The 26,654-nt window shown below is 35.8% G+C and overlaps 2 protein-coding genes across 28 annotated transcripts in view; both read right to left on the bottom strand.

Moving 5' to 3' along the window:
* LOC18594455 (putative disease resistance RPP13-like protein 1) overlaps positions 1 to 14,638 on the bottom strand; it is a 55,491-nt gene extending 40,853 nt beyond the window's left edge. For all 10 annotated transcript variants that reach the window (XM_018124791.1, XM_018124789.1, XM_018124785.1 and 7 more), the window contains exon 1: positions 14,104 to 14,638. In XM_018124791.1, coding sequence (XP_017980280.1) covers positions 14,104 to 14,491 — 388 coding nt within the window. In that variant the 5' untranslated portion in view covers positions 14,492 to 14,638. The remainder of the gene's footprint in view (positions 1 to 14,103) is intronic.
* LOC18507199 (putative disease resistance RPP13-like protein 1) lies at positions 1,470 to 25,992 on the bottom strand. Of its 18 annotated transcripts, none has more exons than XM_018124798.1 (16): positions 21,623 to 25,992; positions 21,263 to 21,520; positions 20,468 to 20,746; positions 20,312 to 20,362; positions 8,533 to 8,821; positions 6,830 to 6,892; positions 6,002 to 6,227; positions 5,644 to 5,727; positions 5,242 to 5,482; positions 4,711 to 4,878; positions 3,990 to 4,109; positions 3,841 to 3,882; positions 3,375 to 3,548; positions 3,155 to 3,239; positions 2,772 to 2,848; positions 1,470 to 2,507 (listed from the first exon to the last, which is right to left on the bottom strand). In XM_018124798.1, the coding sequence occupies exon 1, from the start codon at positions 25,907 to 25,909 to the stop codon at positions 21,698 to 21,700; it is 4,212 nt and encodes a 1,403-aa protein (XP_017980287.1). In that variant the 5' UTR covers positions 25,910 to 25,992; the 3' UTR covers positions 1,470 to 2,507; positions 2,772 to 2,848; positions 3,155 to 3,239; positions 3,375 to 3,548; positions 3,841 to 3,882; positions 3,990 to 4,109; positions 4,711 to 4,878; positions 5,242 to 5,482; positions 5,644 to 5,727; positions 6,002 to 6,227; positions 6,830 to 6,892; positions 8,533 to 8,821; positions 20,312 to 20,362; positions 20,468 to 20,746; positions 21,263 to 21,520; positions 21,623 to 21,697. The 18 variants fall into 18 exon arrangements, 17 of the variants coding, with proteins under 17 accessions (XP_017980287.1, XP_017980293.1, XP_017980283.1 ...); XM_018124804.1 differs by lacking the exon at positions 3,841 to 3,882 and having other exon boundaries at positions 1,470 to 2,126; positions 2,215 to 2,507; XM_018124794.1 differs by lacking the exon at positions 3,841 to 3,882 and having other exon boundaries at positions 5,242 to 5,345; positions 5,427 to 5,482.

Below are 26,654 nucleotides of genomic sequence, written 5' to 3'. Positions count from 1 at the left end.
ACAAAATTATGCATGATATTATTTAAAAAGCACTCCTGCTTTCCGGTGACAAAGTTGAGGAAATCAGGAGAGGATAATTTGCCAAACAGCCCATCAAAGAAAGCTGTGAGAGCAGTCTCCCCTTTCGCTCAAGAAAGAAAGAGAGAAATGAAAAATGGAGATTGGAGATTGAAGTGCGTATGTGGAAAAGAGATGTATTTTTGCTGTGTGAAACTTAAAGAAGTACGTGAGGGTAGCTTAATAATTGAGTTGGGTTTTACTTGCTTTTTGCGTTCCTTACTCTCTCCTTCAAATGAAGCATTTCCTTACTTAATTTCAGCCTTTTGCATTCACAGATTTCATTATTATCAGATAAATCAATCAAAGTTTATTTAATTATTGGTCCTCTTCAATTTTGTGCTTCAAAATACTACCACAAAAACAAAATGTTACTTGATTTAGTAGTTGGTCCTCTTTTTTTTTTTTAGGCAAATTATTATTTTATATATAACATATTTATTTAATTATTATAATAATTTATTAATTTCAATAAACAGACTCTAATCAAACATAAGACAATTTTTTAATTTCTTTGTATACTATTTTATTCACTCCTCTTTTCAACTTCTTAAACCATCAAAACCTTCTTCTAAAAGGTACAATTGTTTAATGTAGATGATGATGAGTACAAGGGATATCTATGACTACCATACTCTTTTTGTCTCCTTTCATTGGATTATATTTTTGTGAATATTTTAATATTATGTTCTTTTTTTTTTTAACAGCTAATACTATTGCTTTTTTATATTCAAAATAATTTTTCATGATTTTTTTTAACTTTTTGTTTTAAAAACCATGGAACCTCGATTTTATATAAAAATAAAAAAAATTAATATAAATACATAAAAGTTAAATGAAGAGAGATAAAAATGAGAGAGATGGAGAAAAATTTTAACGAATAATGCTACTTTATCTTAATTCAACTATTTGACGACTATTCACATATGGTATAGAAGTAATGAACAACGAGTTTATTGGTATTTATTTTTTGTAAAGTCAAGTGAGTAATTAATAGATTTTTGTTCATAATTATCATTTATATTTAATCAAATATAATTTTATCAATATTTTAATATTTATTAACACTTTAAATTTTCAATAGTGAAAATTTTTGCTTAGCAAAAAAAAAAAGAAGAAAATTCTAGGCTTTAATCTTATGGCTGACAACATGCAAGTTTTGCTATTTGTTGTTGGGTTGGGAAGGAGGGATGCAGAGTGGAAAGGTTGTCTTAGGCTCTTAATTAGCTTTATTCTTATATAGATTCAATTTCATCTCCCAATGTATGTTTCTACAAAGGGAAAGAAGAAAGTTTCTAAATTATTTCTGTTAACTTTAATTCGGATCCATCAGCTAATCCCAAGCAAACCAAACACAAGCTTCTCCAGGTGCTTTCTTGTGGTAGCATTTGGTTTCTTTCGTTCTTAACGAATGAAGCATGCAATCAATGTGTAAAATATAAAAACTTACTGGTAAAGTTATGGACTCTTGTGATGTACTGCTTGACTATTCTTGTGGCGGCTTGAGTTGGTTCTTATATATTGGGTTGATGAACAGATAACAAGCAATCTCCCTGGACTAAAATAACACCCAAAGGCGTAAAAATATGCACACCATAAAACCTCTAATAACAGGCCTGGTAGAATGGCGCCCAAAGGGTGGAGATAAAATAACAGCCTGCTGAACCACCAAGCCATGAACATGCCAGTTCTACACACTATAGAGTCAGCAAGGCCATTAACTTCCCAACAGATGGTACCAAAGAAGGCTTCACCAATGTCAGCAGTAAGTGGATCAATCTAATTGAAGGTAACACACAAATTCCCAGGGCAATCCTCAATCTTCTTCACCCAAGGCACAACTACGGTTGAATCTGATTCAACCACCAGCACCTTTTTCTCTTTCCAATATGTCCTAGAGAATATTTCCAAAGCAAATATAGTATTATATTTCAACAACATTGGTCTAGCACACCAATTTGGCCAGAAAACAAAGCTAGAATAGAGCCAGAGGAATCTCTTAACACTCAACCGCAGCCAGCAGGTCCACGGAGATGTTACTGGAAGGAAGGGGAGCAAGCCACAGAATCCTAGTCCGAGAACAAGATGCCATCAGCCAAAGCTCTACGCCAATGCAGAGAACAAAGCTTACAACGAAAAATAATCTCGTCCACCCACCTCCGTTTCTCATTAAAGCCAGCCTCATATCTTACTAGCCATGGAGAAGCAGCAGAATAGGAAGTAAACCACCAGAGTAATCCAGAAAAGGCTCAAACGCATTGCAACAGGAATCTGATGCAAAGGGGATGAGACCAAAATAGCATCATCGGAGAAAGTAACTTGCACCAGGACTGCAAGAAAATTGACATAAATATAGAACATGATTGCAATCCTCCTCAACCTCTTGACACAAGGGTCCCAAGCAGTGCTTAGGTGAAAGAGGCATGCCTGAGTATCTGAACCTGCCATCACTAAAATATTCTTGTGGTTACATTTTAGACATGACTCTTCCTGAACTTATGCAATTACATTACATAGGAAAATATGAGAGACCTGAGTAACCTAAGAAAAAAAGGGAAAGTAGCAGCAAAAAACATACAAATGATCCCTACATTTTCAATCTACTTCCCAAGAAAGGTCAATAACTTCTTATCATGCTGCATTTTCAAGTATTAAAATTAAAATTTAATTAACAGTTATGTATAGAAAGGGAACTGAAGTCAGGTGTTGCCCACCTTCCCAATTGAGAGACCTCAGGTTCTGCAAATATGTGGTGATTTTACTATTGGCACTCATTTCCCTTTCTCAGGAGCTATAAACAAAAAGCAAAAAAATCAAATATTTTCAGACATTTGATGACAATAATAATAAGTATATCTAAAGTATACTTCACTTTTCCAAGAATTCCCTACTATGCTATCTCATTATTTATTGTATATGGTCAGACACAGTTAGAACTAATACATTTTTGAAACTCAGATGAGTTCTAAAATTCTGCTGACATCAACTAGATGCAAGTAAATATACTTGGAGATATGCCTTAGAAATAAGTCAAATATGTGTGAACTATTATATGAAACGATGAAGTAAAAATCATAAAGCAAAGCCAAAATCTCACCAGGAGGCTAAATTGAATTTATGTGTTTGGATCCTAGAGACTAGCTCCCTGATTGCATACCCATTACCTGGTTGGGACACATCACCTGAATACAAGAAAGTATCCTTTAGCAAACAGTGATAAACTTCATTGATATACCAATTAGCATCCCCACTCTCACCCCCATTCTCATTTCCCCTAAAAGAATGTATATGAAAAATAATGCAGTGAAAGTAGGTACAAGTGGCCTAAAGACTTCATCAGCTTTTTATTTCCCATGAATTAGTGCTGTAGAAAACTCCATGGTAGTGCCAGATCAATAATTTGTCACAACAATCCATTCTGCTTTAATCTTGCCTCGGTAACTGTTGCACAACCCATCGATTGCTTCATAAAGTGATGGATAACGAGTAGCCTGTTAGAAAAATATTGCCACAGTTATGACTTTAATAATCACCATAATCCACAATAACAAAAATCCCAACAATGGCAGCCTGGTCGCAAATCACTATGCTTTCATGAATTTTGTATGGTGACTTGACAAGTTATCATGCCCACATCCGTTATCCATGCTCATGGCATTTCTTTTACAATAAAATATCAGGTTGAAAGAATGCATAGGTCCAAATTCCCAATATTAATGAAGGAACATAAAATACCAAGAAGAAAAAACAGAATAACTATTAATATAAAAAATTGACACTAACACTAGTAGGAAACTTGACATTCAGCTTCTTTGGTTGTGGCACCTGGTCAAACAATGTGGCCTCAGGGGTAAGACCATGACATCATGTTGACATTCTAGTCAAAAAACAATAAAATAACTTAGCTATTCCCAATCATTCATGAGACTTACGTGGGACTAAGGATGAGGCACCAACAGAGGTAAAACATTTTTAGAACATCTTGCATCAAAACTACCGTCTACCATTGTAACGCTCCTTTTTGGCACAGGGATGACACAGACAAGCACCTTCTGAAAAGCCAAAGAACATTACTGATTATACAAAATGAAGGCATGCACTATACATATCCAATAAAAGGAAAAAGGTGTTTTGATCTGCAGAAGTTTTAAGCATTGCCACAGCCAAGTGACAGAGAAGTTAGATCGCTATCAGCGAAACAAGAAGATTTAAGGCCTGCTCATGCATTATGGCTTAACATCCATCAGATGATAGCCATAAAAATTCAGTTTATTTCCTGTATTGAAATTTGTTGGATCTCTTTATTTGCCAAAGAAGAAGATAAAAGAGAAAGGACGAAGAGTAGGAAAAAGAGATTAACATTTAGCTTGAATCTATTATACATCTCATAATCTCAATTCAAAAGCGCAAGAAAATTAATCCTTCTGAAGTCCAATACCATAGTATACAAACTTTATATAGCATAATCATGAAAAAGAAAAAGAAAACTGAAAGCTCAACTAGTTTATGGCACATTACAAAGTCTATCTATGAAAATTTGTTAAGGGATTAGTGTGAATCTATTAGTGATGATACTACTGATGAATTTGAAGAAGTTTCTTTGCAAAGAGAAATGATAAATGAAGAGCAAATTTTTTAATAAGTTATTCTTACCCAACTGATTCATAGTGTTAGAAAAGAAAATCTTGACTGTCAATGACATTGATTGCTCTTTAGGTGATGACATGTTGCAATGATGTATGTTAGCATTGGTGCTGCCGCTAGTGACACTTTTTGCCTCTAGTGATACTTTTTGGGTCATTTGGAGGGATTGAAGACTCACTGGGATTGACATAGAGAGATTAGTGTTGAAGGCTGAAGAAGCAACATGCAGGGCATGGTAATATGTAATATTAGAAGCAAAAAAAGCTTGGCATAAAGAGCCATGAAAGCTGTTACATAAGCTCTTTGCATCTCTGTGTGCCAAGTTGTACAACAGTTCTGGTGTGAAAAAATAATTCTACACATTACTTGAGAACTGCAATGTACTTTCAATCAGGGTTCATCTACTTAAACCTATTGTGAATGAGGGTCACACTATTGAGAATGAAGATGAGTAACTAATAGATATGCAAAAGGTTATTTATCATAAGGGCTGTCCATTGGTGAGGGATATTATCTTAAGGTAGTCTAATAAAATCTCACCTCTGCTTTGAATTGATTATACAGTCAATAGATTACAACTGGAGGTTAAATTTCATCGTTGTTGCTTCCTATGGATGCTCAGATTTCTGCATGTACACACTAGACTAAAACTTGGTTAGCATAAAAACTTTAATTAATTATTATCAAAGTGTAAAAAGAACAGGAGGATTTTCCAATTGACATACCATATATCTACAAGTATGGTAGTTTCTCTGATTCTTGCCGTTTTTCCCTTCTGTGGCTAATAAGTAATATCCAGTGGTGTGGAAACAATATTATGTGATTGCTAAAGGAAATTCAATACAAAAATAGAACTATACATGCATATATCATTTAGAAGGAGGGATTGTTTCTATTGGTGAGGCATATTATCTTAATATAGTCCAATATATAAAAGCTCACCTCTGCATTGCATTGATTTTATGGCCAATAGATTAGAACTGGAGCTGAATTCATCCTTGTTGTTTCCTAATCATGTTCAAACTTCTGTATGTACGAGTAAATCAACACTTGGTGATCATAGAAGTTTTAATTAATTGTTCAAAGAGGAAAAGGAGAGAGGATTTTCCCATTGCCATACCTAGGATTGAATTTACAAGCATGGTATATTATGCTTTTCTCGCTGTTTTTCTATGAAAAACAACTAGTTTTCACTGTTCCTCTTGAGCTTATAAGTAATATGTTATGAATACAGGAGATATCTCTAATCACTTCATCTTTTATCCTTTTTTATAGATTAAGGCAATTAAAGTATACAAACCTTTGAGCAAGGAGATGTTCTGAAAGCCCTTGCAGTGCTGGTATTCCAAATTTAGGAACTTCTTGGTGACAAGGAAAGTTTGGAAGGTGGCCGGCTACATCATTAACACCACCAATGGGAAGTTGTCCACGACAGATTCATATGTGCACTCCCCAATGTAATAATGGTATACAGATTTTAGCAGCAGAGATTCAAAGCAACATTCAATTGGTGGGGAGACACTCCTCTGTAATGGAAAATCCAACAAAATATTAGAATTTTATGGATGTAATTTTTCCTTTCCTCTCCATTCTCTACAAACTCAGAAAGCAAAGGACTAAATACATGAACATTAAAATACTAAAAGAACAGAAAGTAGTTCACTATCCAACAAACTCAAGGAAAGCATAATTGGTGTGGGTTAAAGTAATCAAGTACAAAGAAAATTGATAATATGGAAAAGGAGAGAGAGAATTAAATTTTCTTTAACAAAATGGCAATTTCCTGAAATCAAAACAAATATGCTTCTGTATGAACAAATATATAACTTACCAAAAATTAAAACACAATTTTGTCCATGAAACTGCGTATATACTCTAACAATCACTTTTCAATTCTTCAATGTACATGACGTAAAAAAGCAGAGAAAAATCAACTCACCTTCATCCTTGAACTTTTTAATCAGTTTCATAAGCTGAAATGATGAATCAACAAATTCACACCAAGAGTTGTTTACAGATACTTGACGTTAGAGGAGCATAACTGTTTTAATGGTTAAATGTTGTGGATTGATGAGTATGCTATGTTTAAGTGCAAGTGAAATGGAAAAAGAAAATGAGAAGCTTGTACCTGATCTTTGAATAGAGCTATATATACGAACTGCACTTTGTAGCTTTCAAGCCTCCAATGTGGCTGTAAATTAATTATATATCATCAATAACATATCAGACTTAGTATTATCTTATATATCTAACAAAAATTAAATGAATAAATAATCAGAATTCAATTATCTGGCCTATCTTTCAAATGGTTTAATACCTTTTGACTTTCAATTTCTAGATTTCAACCTCTTTGGGATAGTTTCGTTCATTACTGATTTCAACATAAGGTATGTCCTTTATCCCTTTTGCACCGTTCTTCTAGCAAAGGACAATTATCAATCTGAAAATGGCAAAGTGAGAGAAGCATGTCTTTTTCTGGAAGAGATGTGGGCTTAGAGCAATCACTGATCTCCAAAGACTAAAAAGACGTGAGGTTTTGAAAGCCATTCGAGGATAGAAATTTCAGGTTGTTGAAATCACTTACGTTGATATCGCATATAGGGGGAGGCAGCATCATTCCTATCGCCTCTTGTGGAAACAACACCACATCTGGACATTCTTCACCATTAATGGATAGTTTTTGAAGAGAGCTGAGTCTATGCAAACCCTATTGAAGTAGTGACCTCCAAATATTGGGTGATGTGATGTCAAGTGATGTTAGGTTGGTAGGGAAATCCACTTTTGGAAAAGATATGTCAGCTGAACAGCCAACAAACGTAACTGGCTTAAGAGAGGTGAAGTTGTGCTAGTATCTTCTTCTTCATCCACCAAACATTGTAAATTCTTGCCATCTTCATTTCTAAATCTTCTTCAAGTTAGAAGCAGGTTATTCGTTAAAAGAGAAACCATGTTTGGGCATTGGCAATCTGTATATCTGCATGGAACATGACCAAAAGCAAGACCTTTGGTAGCCTCCATCCATTCCTTCAATGCAAAGAGATTCCAACAGTGGTAATTTTCCAATTGCAGGTATGATCTGCAATTTTACAATTCATGAGATTCAAGGATAATAAATTCTGTAATGAAGAATCTACTATCCAAGTTGGAAATTTGGTAGTCCCGTAATTATTATGGTGAGCTATTTTAGCTCTTTATGATGACCAAAAAAGTTCTCTTGGCTTTAGTGGCAGCTCACATTACTTTTTTAAGGCTACCCAAGGAGAAGCAGCTGAAGGCAGAAGCAAAAACCTTAGTTTCTGCTGTTGTAAATTTTGAAAGAGTTTGTACCAAGGAAATAAGGTTTTATCCTTGGTTTTTTGGGGACAGACAGACAGACAGAGAAAAACAAGTGTTATCCTTGGTATTGATTATGGGCAGACAGGGATAAATGAAATGTTATCCTTGGTTTCTGCTGGATAAAAAAAAAAACTTAAGGATATGCATACTAAACTCTCCGTGAAGAGACCAAAGTTTGCTGGAAAAACAAAGAGGGAAAACAAAACCCAAAAAATACCAGAACTTCAACTCTTCATACATCACTTTGCATTAAGAGAATACATATTTATATACTCAAGACAGTGATTAAAAACATCTTCAACTGCTCACACTATTTGATACATTGCTTGTAAAAATAAACTAAAAACAAAATATTTCAACTAATGCTGCATAAACTGTCATTATAAGGCATGGTGACAGATTCAAAAAGTCAAATATAACTAAGAAACACAAACTAACAAGTGCACAAATGGCCAAAAAATAATCAAACATTTGGTGAGCAAAAAAGTAACTGACCCTGACTCCAACCAAGCTGGTTTCCAAATGTGTAGAAACTAATCCCCTGTGGCAGCAATGCAGCAAAGACAGCCATAATTCAACGAGTTCAACACCACTTCTTCAACTTCTTTATTTCTTGCATTGTTATCAAAAGTTGGAATCCACTTCTAACTCATTGAGGCCTGGGTATCAACCAACTTAGCTTCCCAGGCATCTTGAGCTTTAACAATGCTCTCCGACCTTGAAATAGAAATCTCACCCTTGAGATTCCACAAATTCTTCATCTCCCATATCTGATATCCACCACCTTCACCCAAAACAAAATTAGACAGTTTTTAAAGATTGGTCAGTCCACCGATTCCAAAGGGCATTGCTTTCACTAAATATGTATGACTAATGTCAAGATGATGCAATTTGACTAGAATTTCTATTTTTCAGGTTAACTTTTCAAACTCCTGACAGCGCTTTAATTGCAAGGTGTCTAAATTGGAAAGGGTGCATATAAAGTCAGGTAAAGTTTTGTTTTTCACTGGTATGCGACGATGACCACTTCACCAGTACTAAATTTCTATTTGCAATCCTATCCTACTTTTTAAGTGCGCATCAAACGCATCCCTAAGTACCTAGATTATCTGAAAGTTGAGAATGAAGTTAGAGAGAGTTCCAACTCAAACTTTTAAAAGTTATACATAAAATGGTTTGCTTAGGAAGGATTGTCTCATTGTTGCCTAATGGCATGCCACCATTTAATTGTATTGATTATCAGGTCAACAAATTACCTTTTAAGGCCAGAATTCATTCTTCCCTTATTCAGATTCTTGTTCAGGTTTCTGCCCGTACAATTAAATGACCACCTCGTTATCATTCAAAATTTAATCAACTTTTTGAATGGGATGTGGTATATCTATTCACTGAATTTTTTTCCAAGTTTCCTCGTGAGATCTAATACCTATATCCTTTTCTGCCCAGATAATTAGTAATCTGTTATTCACACAAGCATAAGACATGCAGAAAATTAAAATTGTTAACGAATTAAATGGAGCATCTAACCTACATATGTCCAATCTTATATTCCTTTCCTCTGTTTTCTTTTCTTTTCTTTATAAAGCAGTTCCTCCAAAAAATTAAGAAAAGTAAGATAGATTGGAGTATGAGAAATTGTCACAAAAAAGGTCAAATAAAAATGATGCGAAATTAAAAGAATAAAGTGAAGGATGTACTCCAGGTATAGGCAAGTAAAGTAGAATTGGCAGACTTTGAATTTGTAAAAAATACACCAAATTCATCATAATAGAAATGAAGAAAACTCAATAGTATTTTATTAGAATATCAAATCGTTATCAAACCCTAAAAATGTAGATGAAGGTTGCAGAGAATTAACTGACCACTCCATTCATCAGCCTCTGCAGGATTTTCATAGGTCTGGAATAAAAAAAAAAAAAAAACCGAAATCAATGATGAAGTTGAAGAAAAACCAGTTGGGTCCTGTAGACTGTTGAAGTTGTATGTGCTTGAGTGTACTAACCAACAATTAATTACACACTGATTCTGCCATTTAGATGAAAAGATGGGAAGCCCAGTTTCCCACCAAGTTTCCTTCTAAAGCTTTTAAATTGCCTGCAAATAATCATTGACAAAAATATTATAATTAGTTTCATTTTGTTGTTAAAATAAGAAGCTTCTAACTTGTCGTACGTTTCAAATGGTTTCATACCTGTGACTTTCAAACTTGACTTTCGCTTGACCACCACGCATCAATTTTAATGCAAGGTATGTGGGCTATCTTGGACCACTCTCGTCCTCTGTCCCTTTTGCACTCTTCTGTTAGCAATGGACAATCTGTAATGCGTAACTCCAAAAGCGAGAGAAGCATGTCTTTTTCAGGAAGAGATGTGAGCTTAGGGCAAGAGGAGATGGACAAATGATGAAGAGAGGTGGTGAGGTTTTGAAAGCCTTCGGATGATAGGCATTTCAAATTTTCGAAATTTCGAATGGTCAAATGGGTGAGAGAGGGAGGCAGCATCATTCCTATCTCCTCTGGTGGAAACGCCACCATATTCGGACATCCTCTACCAGAAATATCAAGTGTTTTAAGAGAGGTGAGTCTATGCAGTCCCCATTTAAGTAAAGACTCATAATTTCTTGGTACTGAGATTTTAAGTGATGCGAGGTTGGTAGAGATACCCTCTTCTGGAATGGATACTTGATTAACTGAATCATTCTCAACCTGCAATTGTCGAAGAGAGGTGACGTTGTGCATGCAATTGGGCAGGGCTCCCAAATTTTCACACTTAGAGATCCAAAGGTTAGTCAAATTGGTGGTGGGCAAAAACCCTTCCAACGAGACTAGATTTGAACATGCAACTATTTCAATACTCCGAAGATGGTTGAGCTTGTCAAATCCTTGCGGTAAAGATTTAATACCACACTCAAAGATACAAAAAGATTCAAGACAAGCGTTTTCGTCAATTGCTTCTGCTATGGATTCGAGCTCTGGGCAGGTAATAATTAGGAGCTGTTTAAGCCCTATGGGTAACTTGCCGCTTTCTGATAAGGAAGCTAGCTTTGAGCACTTCGAAAGCATAAGATGTCGAAGCCTAACCGGTAACGATAATGATATTAGAGATGGACAGTCCATAATATCCAAATCCTCAAGAGGAGATATGTTAGTGATGCTTATATTTCCTCCTTCATCCACCAAACATCGCAAATTTTTGCAATTTACAATCCCTAATTTTTTCAAAAGTGGGGGTAAGTTGTTCTTTGCAAAACAAACTATGTTTGGGCAGTTTTCAATTATCATATCTGTAAGAAATGCGAGGAAATGTTTTCTTATTCTCAAGGATTCGATATTGAGACCTTTTTCCCATATTCTCAAAGATTCAATATTGCAAAGATTCCCAACTTTCAACAGCTCCACTTCTGCCTCCTCTACCTCATCTGCCTCTAACAACACGAGTTGTGGACAATTTGAAATTCCCAATTCACGGAGAGATCCAGACCTTAGATGTCCAATTACTCCCAACTCCTTTAGCCTTTCCGTTGGAGTAGAAAACTTTACAACACATGAAAGATGGACTTTTTTTATTGAGGGAAAATCTACATCATCTCTAAGCACCAACTCTGCACACTCATGTATTTCTAATTCAGACAGCTTTGGAAGGTCTGAAAGTGAAACCACCAATTGTCTACACGTCCTAATTGCGAGCTTCTTTAAGGAATGAAGACGATTAGGCAACGTTCCCAACAATTGAGGGCAGTCACTGATGGAAAGCTCGACGAGGCTAGGGAATTTCACAACTTGCTCATCAACCAAGTCCCATTCCTTCCATCTTGGCATATTTCGAAAGCTCAAACTCTGTAACGAAGCAAATGCATTTGATTGATTCTCCCCGTAGAACTCAATGCCAACCTTATTTAACTCATCCATTCCAACAATACAAAGATTCTTCAGTAACGGTAATTTTCCAAGTGATGGCAGTGACACACAAGTTTTACAGCCCTTGAGAACCAAAGACGACAAATTTTGTAATGAAGAACTCATCCAAATCGGAAATTTTGTACCACCATAATCCTGAATGAAGAGCTCTTCAAGCTTTTTGTGGGGTTCAAGCAAATTCAACACTTCTTCTTCAATTTCTTTATTTCTATTATTATCAAATTCTCTACTCCACTTTAGTTCTAATGTGCCAAGGCCTGACTTATATATTAACTTAGCCTCCCATGCATCTTGAGCATTAACAATGTTCTCTAACCCTGAGATACAAAGCTTACCCTTCAGATTTAACAAATTCTTCATCTCTTGTATATGATGTCCATCACCTCTGCCCAAAACAAAATCAGATAGTCTTCGAAGATTGGTTAAGTTACCAATTCCAAATGGCATCCCTTTCATTGAATACGTATAACTGATGTCCAGAACATGCAAGTTGACTAGAATTTGTAAGTTTGAGGGTAGATTTTCAAGTAATTCACACCCATGTAATAGTAAAGTTTCTAAATTATAAAGGGTGCAGACTGAATCAGGCAAACTTTTAATTCTAGTATTAGAAAAATCCAAGTAGCGCAAATGTATTAAGTTTTGAAAAAAGTTTGGTAACTCAATGATGCAATACCCTTTCAAAGAAAGAACTCTTAAGCACCGAAGTTTGGGCAGCAAATCAACGAGGACATTGTTACTTAGATAACAATAATATCCTTTAGGTGGCCACGACGATCCAAACAACGGTAGAAAGGTTCGTAAATGCTTTGTTTGATCGAAGGCTTCAAACTTTTTCATTCCATCAAACAAACCAAGAACATAAGATGAATGTCGAGTACCTTCCGAAAATCTCAACTGTTTATCATCCTCCAATTTGAAGCATATTTCCCCTGCAACCGATTGAGCCAGATCATTGACAAGATCATGCATTACAAATCGAGACTTGTTCCTAGTAGATGTTTGAAAAAATGACCTTGAGACTAGATCTCGAAAATATTGACTACCTAGAACTTCGAGTTGAGTTCCAGGGCTTGCTGGTTGTAGAAAACCTTCTGCTTTCCATAACAAGATTATTTCCTCCTCTCCGAATTCATAATCCTTATGGAGTATAGAGCAATATGCAAAGCATCGCTTCAAATGTGACGGAAGATGATGATAGCTCAATCGTAGAGCTGGAATTATGCCACATTTCTCTTCTGGTATGCCCCATATCTCGCTCTCTGATATACCTTTCCATGCCTCATAGTCCAGGCTAGTGCGTAGTAAACCGCCGATGGCTTTAGCTGCCAAAGGTAAGCCGTTGCACTTTTTCACTATAATTTCCCCAACTTCTTTTAATTCAGGACGCCCACTAAAATCATTTGCTCTTAATGCATGTTGAGTAAATACAGATAGACAATCCTCCCGTGATAACTGTTGTAGTGGGTAAGCTTTAACAGTGCCCATAATAGAAGAAACATTGTGACTCCGTGTTGTAATGAGAATTTTGGTTCCAACTCCGAATGGAGAGAGTAGGTTGGTCAGCTCCAGATAATTCTCGTTCCAGATATCATCCAAGACAAGCAAAAACTTTTTCCCAGCCAGCTTCTTCTTCAACTTGACTTGAAGCGAATTGAAATCACTAATATTGGTACAAGAATCAGGAGCAATTGATTGTAGAATTGTCTTCGTTATCATAACAGCATCAAAATCATCAGAAACGCATACCCACGCCTTGTCATGGAAAGAATTTTGTATACTAGTATCATTGTAGACAAGTTGTGCAAGAGTTGTCTTGCCAATTCCTCCCATGCCAACGATAGGAATCACAGAAACTTCATTTTCAGTACCATCATTGCTCAGAAGCAATTCAAGTAATGCTGCCTTTTCTTCTTGCCTACCGTAGACCTGAGTTTCATCCACCAAAGAAGTAGGCTGAAGCCTTTGTATCATTCTGTTGGACCTTGCTCCCTCATTAATGCCTAGCAATTCCAATTGAGTTCTTTTTGTGGCCAAATCATTCATTCTAGCACTGATCTCTTTAATCTTGGACAGGATCTTCTTATTAAACATGAAAGTTTTTGAAGAGAAACAAGTATGAATGATCTTTTGTACCTTATTTTTGATGCCTTGAGGTTCCTCCAAGGATGTCAACTTGCGCCCCAAAGCTTCAGTGGCAAACTCGTCCAAAATGTCATCAACATCGTAAGCCAAGTCTTGAAGATCGGCCAACCAGTTCTTCACATACTGATCCTTCATCTGCTTCCCCTCTGCATCATCAAGCACGGCACGGATATCCCGCAGCATCTTTTCCCACTTGTTGATCTCCTCGAAGACCTGCTTGTCAGTGACAAAGTCGAGGAAATCAGAAGAGGATAACTTGCCAAACAACCCATCAAAGAAAGCTGTGAGAGCAGCTTCCCCAACAACAGACATGATTGTTTTGCTCAAGAAAGAAAGAGAGAAATAAAAAATGGAGATTGAAGTATGCGGAAAAGAGACGTATTTTTGTTGCATGAAAGTTAGAGAAGTTAGTGAGGATCGCTTAATAATTGAGTTGGGTATTGACTTGCAGCCGTGGAATTCTGATTCATGGATGGACTGTATGTGGTGTTGAAGGCCAGAGGCAACTGCTGGGAAAAGACAAGGACAAAGCAATGAGTGACCGATAGCAAATTCCATGCGCAATAAATAAATGTTCTAAGCACACTTTTTAAAGTGATATTTATGTTAACATGATGGTTTTTTGTTTTCTAATCTTAAAGATTGTTCTTAAAGCTTTCTTTTGCAAAGTTCTAGAATAAAATAACTAATATTTTATTTAGTTTCTAACAAAAAATGTTTTCAAATTATTTATATGATAAATAAATTTAATTACCTGAAAAAATGTGTTCAAATTTGCGAGTATAAAACTATATTAAAAATAAAACGAAAGGAAAGAAATAAAGTAACGAGTTTGTTTGGTTTTAGGAAGAAATAGATTATTATTATTTATTTACCGATAATGAAGTTTTTAACGTAATGAGTGAGTTTAAACTATTTTTATATGTTTATTGAATAATTAAATAATTTATTATTTTTAAAAAATATACCTAAATGAATACCTTTCATCCATTAAAACTTAATTATAATATTAAAAAAATAATATTATCCAATACATGAATAATAATCCAAAAAAAGAAATAACAAATGAGAATGTAGAAGATACCCAATTGTAATATTTTTTGCCAAGTGCTTACTTTAGAAGAAATTAAAAGAACAGCAAGTTATTGTGGAAGGACATTGTTGTCTTAGGGAAGGAGACAGAAAAAAGAGAGCATCTCTAACATTATAACTTATTCATGAAAAAACTAATTCCAAATTTTATCTTTTTGATGAGTCTCTCCCAGTAATGATGTTTGCCATCAAATCAACCATACTTGTCTTCTGTAATAGAACTGACAGCTTGTTGCACATTGCAGGAATTCTCTACCTCTTTTGGCCTTAACCAAAGCAAACCTAGTGAATACTCAATTGGCAATGGAAAATGCAAAAAAATTCCTGAAAGGCTGAAATCAAAATAAGCACCAGAAAATCAAATTAGCAATTGCAGGTTTCTTCGTGATTATTAAAGCAATATGATAACATGATAATTGACTCGGCAGATGCAACTTTTAAAAAGATGTATATTTTATTTTGGGAAAGAAGTTTGAATTTGACTTTGTGAATAAGAGACATCATTCATTGAAATTCTAAATTAAAATTTGCAGGACAAGTTGTAATAAGAAGCTTGTAGGTACATTCCATAGAAGCTATGAATGAACAAAAAGTTGAAATAAGAAGTGTAATCAGGGTTTCTTGTGATAGGGAGAGGAAGTGTTGCAAACAAGTAAAAGGATGTGCCAGAGGAGGCAGAGAGGAAGATTGAAGCAGTTCCTGAAGTACTAAGTGCTGTGACAGGTGGAAGACAATAAGAAAAGAATTAAAGAGACTTAGAGAGTACAAGATAATTAGAGAGAGAATTTAGAGAGAGAAGCTCTCAAGTTGAGAATGTGTTAACTTGGAGAGGGAAAGAAGAGTCCTTTCAAATGAATTGTGAGGCTCTATATATAGTGTTAAAAGTGACGGTTACATAAGAATAGGCTTTAATGCGCCTAATGAATGACATTATTATGAAGAATATTAATGTAAGTAACCGTTACTGTAATTGAATGTAGTAAGACTTGTTCTCAAGTAAAGGTAATAGAAAAGAGGTGTACAAGAATAGGTACGAGAGAAGAAGCTGTATGAGAATAGGTACAAGAGAATAAGCTGTACATGAATAAGTATACGAGAACAAGATAAGAGGGTGAAACACTTGTACTTCAGGAAAGGGTTAAGAGGAAGACCTCTTAACTACCTCCATATCTCAGCCACCAAGCCAAACTCTCTGAAACATCCCAAGATGAAAGTAACCCATGAACCCTGTCACTTATTCTGAGTTACTTTCACTGTCATCCAAGTGAAACAGTTATTCTATTCAAAGTGGTTGTTCTACTTGTATTAGTTATTCTATATGGAGTAATACTTTACTTTTTCTAATTGTTCTGCTTTAAGTAATACTTGAAGTAGCGCTTCACTTGTTCTGCGTGAAGTAGCGCTTCACTTGTTCTGCGTGAAGTAACGCTTCACTTGTTCTAGTTATTCTGCGTGAAGTAACACTTCACTTGTTCTGGTTGTTCTCTATATAATATTATGTTGTAACATAATTCTTTAGAGTAACAGTATTAACCAAAATCTAGTATCTACAAGAAGAAACCAAAGGCCTACCGAAGACAAGAAAAGTGAAGGCTGGCTTGTGTTGTTGCAGGTACTGGGCAACTTTTTAGGGGAAGTGAAAAATACAATTGAGAGAAAGAGAACTGGAAATCCAGCTGTTTTGCACAGGTGATAAATAACCATTCATTTCTTCTGGATGCCACTGACAATCAACAGGTGATAAATTTGACAGGGCAACATGCTTCAAAGACTTCACCAAGTCTCCTTAAAGCCACAGAATCCTAGCCCAAAAACAAAGACGCCATCAGCCAAAGCTCTAAACCAATGCAGAGATACGAAGAAAAATAATCTTCACACACTCACCACTTTTCTCATTAAAGCCAGCCTCATATCTTACTAGCCATGGAGAGGCAGCAGAATATACAGAAAGCAAACCACCAGAGTAATCCAGAAAAGGCTCACAAGCATTGCAAGAGGAATTTGATGCAAAGTGGATGAGACCAAGATAGCATCATGGGAGAAAGTAACTTGCACCGGAACTGTAGGAACATTTACATAAATATAGAACATGATTAATTGCAATCCTCCTCAACTTCTTGACACCAGAGTCCTAAACAGTGTTCAGGTAAAAGAGGCACGCCCTATCTCTGTGAGTAAATGAACCTGCCATCATCAAAAGAGTGTTGTGGTTTACATTTTAGACATGGCTCTTCCTGGACTTATGATATAATGAATAGATTACGTATATTATTGTTGAGATAAAAAACTAGCTTGAATTATATTTTGGGGTGCTTTTAGAATTATGTATTGGTCGTGTGTTCCATTTTGCTCTGTTGTACTAGTTTAGTAAACCAGAACCTATGCTGCTCTTGATGTTTATAAACGTGTAAGCTTTGCATGTTAACGTTAATCCTTTGTTAAACACTTGGTGGTTTTATACAAGTGTTAATAATGCTTATTGTGTATAAATGCTTAATAAATGTGTTGGCAAGTGTTTAAAACATTTGCATCATCCAAAACATTATGATGTTAGCGAATGATACAATTTTTATATTTATGTTCTATAGACTACCACATTTGTAATTCCAGTGAGTAATTAATAGATTTTTGCTCACAATTACTATTCATATTTAAACAAATAAAATTTTATCAATATTTTTAAATTTAGTTTAAAAATACTCAAAATTAAAATATTACTTTATTTTTTATTGAAATATCCTTTTACCATTAATTATTGACAATTTTTTAGATCAATTAAAAAATATGGAGATCAAATCATTTCTGTTCAATAACTAGTGATAAATGTGATCCATTATACTTAGTAAAGTGATGAATTTACTTATTTTTCCTTTGGCTTACTATTATCAAGTAAAGTGATAAAATTGAACCAAATTTAATCCATTAGATGACAACTATAGATATGTAGCAGTGCTCACATGGTCTCAATGAAATGCCCCCTTAATAATATCTAAGCACTCGATTCAATGTATCAGGTTTACATCTCAAACTTTTTTTCAAATAAAAAATTCCTTTAATAAATGCAAGTTATTAAAACGTGAAATCACACAATAAAAATGAAAAAGAAAGAAGAAAAAGAAATTGCTACTTCATCGTATCAATCACTTAGTAATTAGTTTCATCATAATTCAAGAGGCATTCATTTAAAATTTTCTGTAAAAACTCTGATTTGAAATAAATTGGAGTTTAATCGAAATAAAAACCTATTAAGATAAAATCGTAATCTCGTCGAAATACAATATTAATCCATTTCTACAAATTTTATAACATAGTTGATTCTGTTATCGATTAAGTTAAAGCGTATATTATAACATGATTGAAATAGAATTTACCTGTTTGGATTGACCAAGCAAGAGAAAGGCGATGCTGAGCACTACTAGAACCCACCATCTCCAGCGCTTATCAGGAATGAACATTGAAGGTTAATCAGTAGCAGTGGAAGCATCCTGTGGAAGATGTCCCAAGTTCTGCAATGCCATGGTACATTACACATACCATGAGAGATGATTCGCTGAATTGGCTTCAAGACAAAATGATTTGATGTTTTTCTAGGTGCTTCTAAGAGCTTTCTGTTCTTATGTAAGGGGGTTTTTACTTGCTAGTCTTGATTTTTGACCATCTGTAATCTTACATTGTTTTAATGAAAGCTTCTGATGGCTTAACAAAAAAAACAAAAAAAAATTGCACAGCTACTGTCGAATCTGATCCAACCACCAGCACCTTTTTCCCTTTCCAATATGTTTTAGAGAATATTTCCGAAGCAAATATAGTATTTTATTTCAGCAACATTAGTCTAACACACCAATTTGGCCAGAAAGCAAAGCTAGAATAGAGCCAGAGGAATCTCTTAACACTCAACCGCAGCCAGCAGGCCTTTAGAGACGTTACTGGTGAAGAAAGGGAAGCAGGCCACAGAATCTTAGCCTGAAAACAAGATGACATCAGCCAAAGCTCTAAGCCAATGCAGAGAACAAAGCTTACAAAGAAAACTAATCTCATCCAGCCACCACCTTTTCTCATTAAAGCCAGCCTCATATCTTAATAGCCATGGAGACGCCGTAGAATAGGAAAGGAAATGTCAGCTGAACAGCCAACAAACGTCACTGCCTTAAGAGAGGTGAAGTTGTGCTAGCATCTTCTTCTTCATCCACCAAACATTGTTAATTCTCGCAATCTTCAATTCTCAATCTTCTTCAAGGCAGAAGCAGGTTATTAGTTAAAACAGAAACCATGCTTGGGCATTGGCAATCTGTATATCTGCAAGGAACATGACCAAATCCAAGACCTTTGGTGGCCTTTGAAGTTGTTCACATTTCGTAATTGTTAGACATTGAAACTCGCAAAGCCTGTCAAGTTGCAAATGCTCCTCTTCTGCTTCCTCTGTCTTTAACGATACAAGTACAACTTGTGAACAATTCAAAACTCTCAGCCAAGGGAGAAACATTAGGCTCCCAAGGGATCCCAATTCCTTTTGCAATTAAACATGTCCATTCCTTGCAACTATCAACCATCAAATATTCCTATTTTCCAAATCGTGACAACAGCCTCTCTGTTAGAGTACAAAATTTTTAAATATTTGAAAGATTGACTATATCCATTGTTACTCTACCAGTTCCAAAGGTCATTGCTTTTCGCTGAATTTGTATGACTTGTAATGTCTAGATGATGCAATTTGACTAGAATTTCTATTTCTCAGGTTAACTTTTCTAACTCGTGACATCGCTTTAACAGCAAGGTCTCTAAATTGCAAAGGGTGCATATGAAGTCAGGTAAAGTTTTGATTTTCGCTAGCATGCGACGATTACCACTTCACCAGTACTAAAATTTCTATTTGTAATCCAATCCTTCTTTTTGAAGTGCACATCAAACAAGGGATAGAATGATTTTTATCATATCCTGTCCATCATCTTTTGCACCAAACGCATCCCAAAGTACCTAGATTATCTGAAAGTTGAGAATGACGGTTAGAGAGAGTTCCACCTCCATCTTTTCAAACATATACATAACATGGTTTAATTAAGAGGGATTGTTTCATTGTTACCTAATGACATCTCACCATATATTATTAGGTCATCAAATTACCTTTGGAGGCCAGAATTCATTCTTCCCTTCTTCATATTCTTGTTCAGGTTTCTGCATGTACAATTCAATGAACACTTTGTTATCATTCAAAATTTAATCAATTATTTGGATTTCTTTTAAAAAAAAAAGATAAAAGAAATTTTCTTATTTACATACCTTGTGTTAAAACCTGAATGAGATGTGATATATCTTTCACTGATTTATCCAAGTTTCCTTATGAGATCTAAAACCTTTTTCCTTTTCTGCCCAGATAATGAGTAATCTGTCATTCATGCAAGCATAAGACATGCAAGCTATCTTCAACTGCTCCATCCTTTATCCCTTTTTGCACTGTTTACTTACTAGAGGACAGTTAGCAATGGATAGTTGGAAAAGTGAGTTTGAGTACTTTTCAGATGGATTGCAGAATTAAGGCAATTGCAGATCGGTAAATACCTGAGAACAAGCAAGGCACATAAAATAAGCAACATTGCTCATCTCTTATATACTGTTGAAACTAAAAAGTACAATCAATGAAGGGCTAAAATATGTTAGTCTATTGGAGATCCAAAGTAGTAATGGAAATCTAACAGAAGATTAAAGTTTCTTAATGAATTCAATGGAGCATCTAACCTTCATATATGCAATCTTATATTCCTTTCCTCTCTTTTCTTTTCTTTTCTTTTCTTTATAAAGCAGTTTCTCCAAAAAATTAAGAAAAGTAAGATAGATTGAAGTATGAGAAATTGTCACACAAAGACCAAATAAGAATGATGCGAAATTAAAAGAATAAAATGAAGGATGTAATCCAGGTATAGTCAAGTAAAGTAGAATTGGCAGACTTTGAATTTGTAAAAAATGCACCTAATGCATCATAATAGAAATGAAGAAAACTCAATAGTATTTTATTAGAATATCAAATGATTATCAAACACTAAAAATGTAGCCAAAAGTTGCAGAGAATTAACGGACCGCTCCATTCATCAACCTCTGCAGCACTTTCATAGGCATGAAAAAGGAAGAAATCAACATACGAGGCCCAAGAAAAACAGAGTTGAGTCCACCCTTTCCATGAAATGATCTTTTGAAATGCCAGGTAGACTGCTGAAGTTGTATGAGCATGAGTTTACTAACCAACCATTAAACTTTACACATTGATTCTGCCATTATAGATGAAAAAGTGAGAAGCCCAGTTTCTCACCATGTTACCTTCTAAAGCTTTTGAATTGCCTGAAAATAATCAATGATGAAAAAAAAATATTATAATTAGCTTCATTTTGTAGTTAAAAATGAGAAGCTTCTAAATTGCCATACGTTTCAATGGTTTCATACCTGTGATTGTCACAGCCAACTCTTTTTTTTTTTTTCAGAGTTTACAGTCAAGTTTCAATTCAACTCCTTTGGGTGTCAAAAAAAGGGTAAGAAATCAAAAATTTGAACACGAGGTATGTGGGCTATTTTGGACCACTCTCGTCCTTTGTCCCTTGTGCACTCTTCCTTTAGCAATGGACAAGCACAAATGAATAACTGCAAAAGCGAGTTAAGAATGTCTTTTTCAGGAAGAGATGTGAGCTTAGGGCAAGAGAAGATGGACAAATGATGAAAAGAGGTGAGGTTTTGAAAGCCTTTGGAGGATAGGCATTTCAAATTTTCAAAATTTTCAATGCTCAAATGGGTGAGAGAGGGAGGCAGCATCATTCCTATCTCCTCTGGTGGAAACAACACCATATTCGGACATCCTTCACCAGAAATACAAAGTGTTTTAAGAGAGGGGAGTCTATGCAATCCTCTTTCAAGTAGAGACTCATAATTTCTTGGTATTGAGATGGAAAGTGATGTTAGGTTGGTAGAGATACCCTCTTCTGGAATGGATATCTGATCACCTGAATCATTCTCAACCTGTAATTCTCGAAGAGAGGTGAGGCCGTGCATGCAATTGGGCAGGGCTGGCAAATTTTCACAGTTGGAGATAGAAAGCTCAGTCAAATTGGTGGTGGGTAAAACCCCTTCCAACGAGACTAGATTTGAACATCTCATTATTTCAATACTCCGAAGATGGTTGAGCTTGTCTAATCCTTGCGGTAAAGATTTAATACCACAACTGAAGAAGCTAATAGATTCAAGACAAGCATTTTCATCAATTACTTCTGCAATGGATTTGAGCTCTGGGCAGAAAGAAAGGTCAAGCTGTTTAAGCCCTATGGGTAACTTGCCACTTTCTGATAAGGAAGCTAGCTTTGAGCAACTCATAAGTATAAGATGTCGAAGCCTAACAGGTAATGATAATGATATTAGAGATGGACAGCCATCAATATCCAAAAGCTCAAGAGAAGATATGTTACCGATGCTTATATTTTCTCCTTCATCCACCAAACACCGCAAATTCTCGCAATTTACAATCTCTAACTTTTTCAGAAGTGGGGGAAAGTTGTTCTTTGCAAAACAAACTATGTTTGGGCAGTTTTGAATATTCATCTCTGTAAGAAATGGGAGAAAATGCTTTCTTATTCTCAAAGATTCCATATTAAGACCAATTTGCCATATTATCAAAGATTCGATATTGCAAAGATTCCCAACTTGAAACAGCTCCTCCTCTGCCTCCTCTACCTCATCTGGCTCTAAAAACAGAAGGTGTGGACAATTATAAATTTCCAATTTACGGACAGATCCCAACAGTCCCAACTTCTTTAGCGATAAATATGTCAATCCCTCACAATCAGAAATCTCACAATGCTCCAATGTTGTTGATGTTGATACCAGCCTTTCTGTTGGAGTAGAAAACTTTCCAACGTTTGAAAGATGGATTTTTTTTATTGAGCAAAAGTCTGCATCATCTTTAAGCACCAACTCTGCACACCTATCTATTTGTAATTGAGACAGCTTTGGAAGGTCTGAAAGTGAAACCACCATTTGTGCACAGTCACGAATTTCAAGCTTCTCCAAGGAACGAAGATGGTTAGGCAACCTTCCCAACAATTGAGGGCAGTTTTTGATGGAAAGCTCGATGAGGCTAGGGAATTTCTCAACTTGCTCATCAACTAAGTCCCATTCCTTCCATCGTGGCATATTCTCAAAGCTCAAACTCTGTAACAAAGCAAATGCATTTGAGTGATTCTCCCCATAGAACTCAATGCCAACCTTTTTTAACTCATCCATTCCAGCAATAGAAAGATTCTTCAACAATGGTAATTTTCCAATTGATGGTAGTGATACGCAATTTTTACAGCCCTTGAGAACCAAAGACGGCAAATTTTGTAATGAAGAATTCATCCAAATCGGAAATTTTGTACCACCATAATCCTGAATGAAGAGCTCTTCAAGCTTTTTATGAGGTTCAAGCAAATTCAAGACCTCTTCTTCAACTTCTTTATTTCTATTACTATCAAATTCTCTACTCCACTTTAGTTCTAATGTGCGAAGGCCTGACTTATATATTAACTTAGCCTCCCATGCATCTTGAGCATTAACAATGTTCTCTAACCCTGAGATACAAAGCTTACCCTTCAGATTTAACAAATTCTTCATCTCTTGTATATGATGTCCATCACCTTTGCCCAAAACAAAATCAGATAGTCTTCGAAGATTGGTTAAGTTACCAACTCCAAATGGCATCCCTTTCATTGAAGGTGTATTAGTGATGTCGAGAACACGTAAGTTGACTAGAATTTGTAAATTTGAAGGTAGATTTTCAAGCAATCTACAACCACATAATAGTAAAGTTTCTAAATTATAAAGGATGTGTATTGAATCAGGCAAACTTTTAATTGTAGTATGAGAAAAGTCCAAGTAGCGCAAATGCATTAAGTTATGAAAAAAGTTTGGTAACTCAATGATGCGATACCCTTTCAAAGAAAGAACTCTTAAGCATCTAAGTTTGGGCAGTAAATCAACCAGGACATTCTTACTTAAATAACAATCACCTTCAGGTGCCCATGACGATCCAGGAAACTGTAGAAAGGTTCGTAAATGCTTTGTTTGATTTAAGGCTTCAAACTTTTTCATTCCATCATAACGACCACGAACATAAGATGAATGTCGAGTACCTTTCGAAAATCTCAACTGTTTATCATCCTCCAATTTGGAGCATATTTCCCCTGCAACCGATTGAGCTAGATCATTGACAAGATCATGCATTATGAATCGAGATTTGTTCCTAGTAGATGCTTGAAAAAATGACCTTGAGACTAGATCTCGAAAATATTGACTACCTAGAACTTCGAGTTGAGTTCCAAGGCTTGCTGGTTGTAGAAAACCTTCTGCTTTCCATAACAGGATTATTTCCTCCTCCCCGAATTCATAATCTTTATGGAGTATAGAGCAATATGCAAAGCATCGCTTCAAATGTGAAGGAAGATGATGGTAGCTCAAACGTAGAGCTGGAATTATGCCACATTCCTCTTCTGGTATGCCCCATATCTCGCTTTCTGATATACCTTTCCATGCCTCATAGTACAGGCTAGTGCGTAGTAAACCACCAATGGCTTTAGCAGCCAAAGGTAAGCCTTTACACTTTTTCACTATAATTTCCCCAACTTCTTTTAATTCAGGATGCCCACTAAAATCATTTGCCCTTAATGCATGTTGAGTAAATACAGATAGACAATTTTCCTGTGATAACTTTTGTAGCGGGTAAGCTTTAACAGTGCCCATAATAGAAGAAACATTGTGACTCCGTGTTGTAATGAGAATTTTGGTTCCAACTCTGAATGGAGAGAGTAGGTTGGTCAGCTCCAGATAATTCTCGTTCCAGATATCATCCAAGACAAGCAAAAACTTTTTCCCAGCCAGCTTCTCCTTCAACTTGACTTGAAGCAAATTGAAATCATTAATATTGGTACAAGAATCAGGAGCAATTGATTGTAGAATTGTCTTCGTTATCATAACGGCATCAAAATCATCAGAAACGCATACCCACGCCTTGTCATGGAAAGAATTTTGTATCCTAGTATCATTGTAGACAAGTTGTGCGAGAGTTGTCTTGCCAATTCCTCCCATGCCAACGATGGGAATCACAGAAGCTTCATTGTCAGTACCACCATTGCTCAGAAGCAATTCAAGTAATGCTGCCTTTTCTTCTTGCCTACCGTACACCTGAGTTTCATCCACCAAAGAAGTAGGCTGAAGCCTTTGTATCAGTCTGTTGGACCTTGCTCCCCCATTAATGCCTCGCAATTCCAATTGAGTTCTTTGTGTGGCCAAATCATTCATTCTAGCACTGATCTCTTTAATCTTGGACATCATCTTATTATTAAACATGAAAGTTTTTGAAGAGAAACAAGCATGAATGATCTTTTGTACCTTATTTTTTATGCCTTGAGGTTCCTCCAAGGATGTCAGCTTGTGCCCCAAAGCTTCAGTGGCAAACTCGTCCAAAATGTCATCAACATCGTAAGCCAAGTCTTGAAGATCGGCCAACCAGTTCTTCACATACTGATCCTTCATCTGCTTCCCCTCTGCATCATCAAGCACGGCACGGATATCCCGCAGCATCTTTTTCCACTTGTTGATCTCCTGGAAGACCTGCTTTTCAGTTACAAAGTTGAGGAAATCAGAAGAGGATAGCTTGCCAAACAACCCATCAAAGAAAGCTGTGAGAGCAACCTCCCCAAGAAAAGACATGATAGTTATGCTCAGGAAAGAAAGAGAGAAATCAAAAATGGAGATCGAAGTACGTATGTGGAAAAGAGGTGTTTTTTGCTGTGTGAAAGTTAAAAGAGTTTGTGTGGGGTAGCTTAACACTTGAGTAAAGGCATTGGAATAAAGACCCCATGACCAGTAGTTTGTTGGAGGCCAGCGGCAGTGTGGGAAAAAGACAAGGAAAAAGCTGGCACGGAGTCATCAAAAGCAAATTCGTACTTTCAATAAAGTACTTATCGAACTTTGAAAGATTCTTCGCCCTTTGCGTGATAAACAACCGGGGAATAGATAGGCTAGTACTATTCTTAGATCTAGCTATACATGTGTTACCTTCTTCATAGTGACAAGGCATCAACGGCATTCACAAGTATCTATAACGTAAGTAAAACGAAGCCCCAAAAGGGCTTCCTTATTTATCCACGTGTCAACTCAGATAATGTTCACATTTTTAATTTATAAATCCATAATGAGTAAGTCAATTTAGAGAAGAGTCAATTAACACATAATTAAATTAAAGCAACATTTAAAAAAAAAATCTTTACCCCCGTCAATCCATTGAACGCATTTTCATCCAAGTCCTTGGTATTGTGTAAAATGCTTTCATGCTCCAACAGGTCCCCAAGTTTTACCACGTGAAGGTTGGAGGAGCCAAGTTGGTGTTGTGATGTGTTTGGTGTCTCGAACTGCGTATTTTTTCAGACAAAACACGTGTGTGATTTTAATGGAA

Source organism: Theobroma cacao, chromosome 7 (genome assembly GCF_000208745.1).
Source record: "Theobroma cacao cultivar B97-61/B2 chromosome 7, Criollo_cocoa_genome_V2, whole genome shotgun sequence".
NCBI classification, from domain to species: Eukaryota; Viridiplantae; Streptophyta; class Magnoliopsida; order Malvales; family Malvaceae; genus Theobroma; species Theobroma cacao.
The sequence above is the reverse complement of the archived record's forward strand: the minus strand, read 5'-3'. Positions and strand labels throughout refer to the sequence as shown.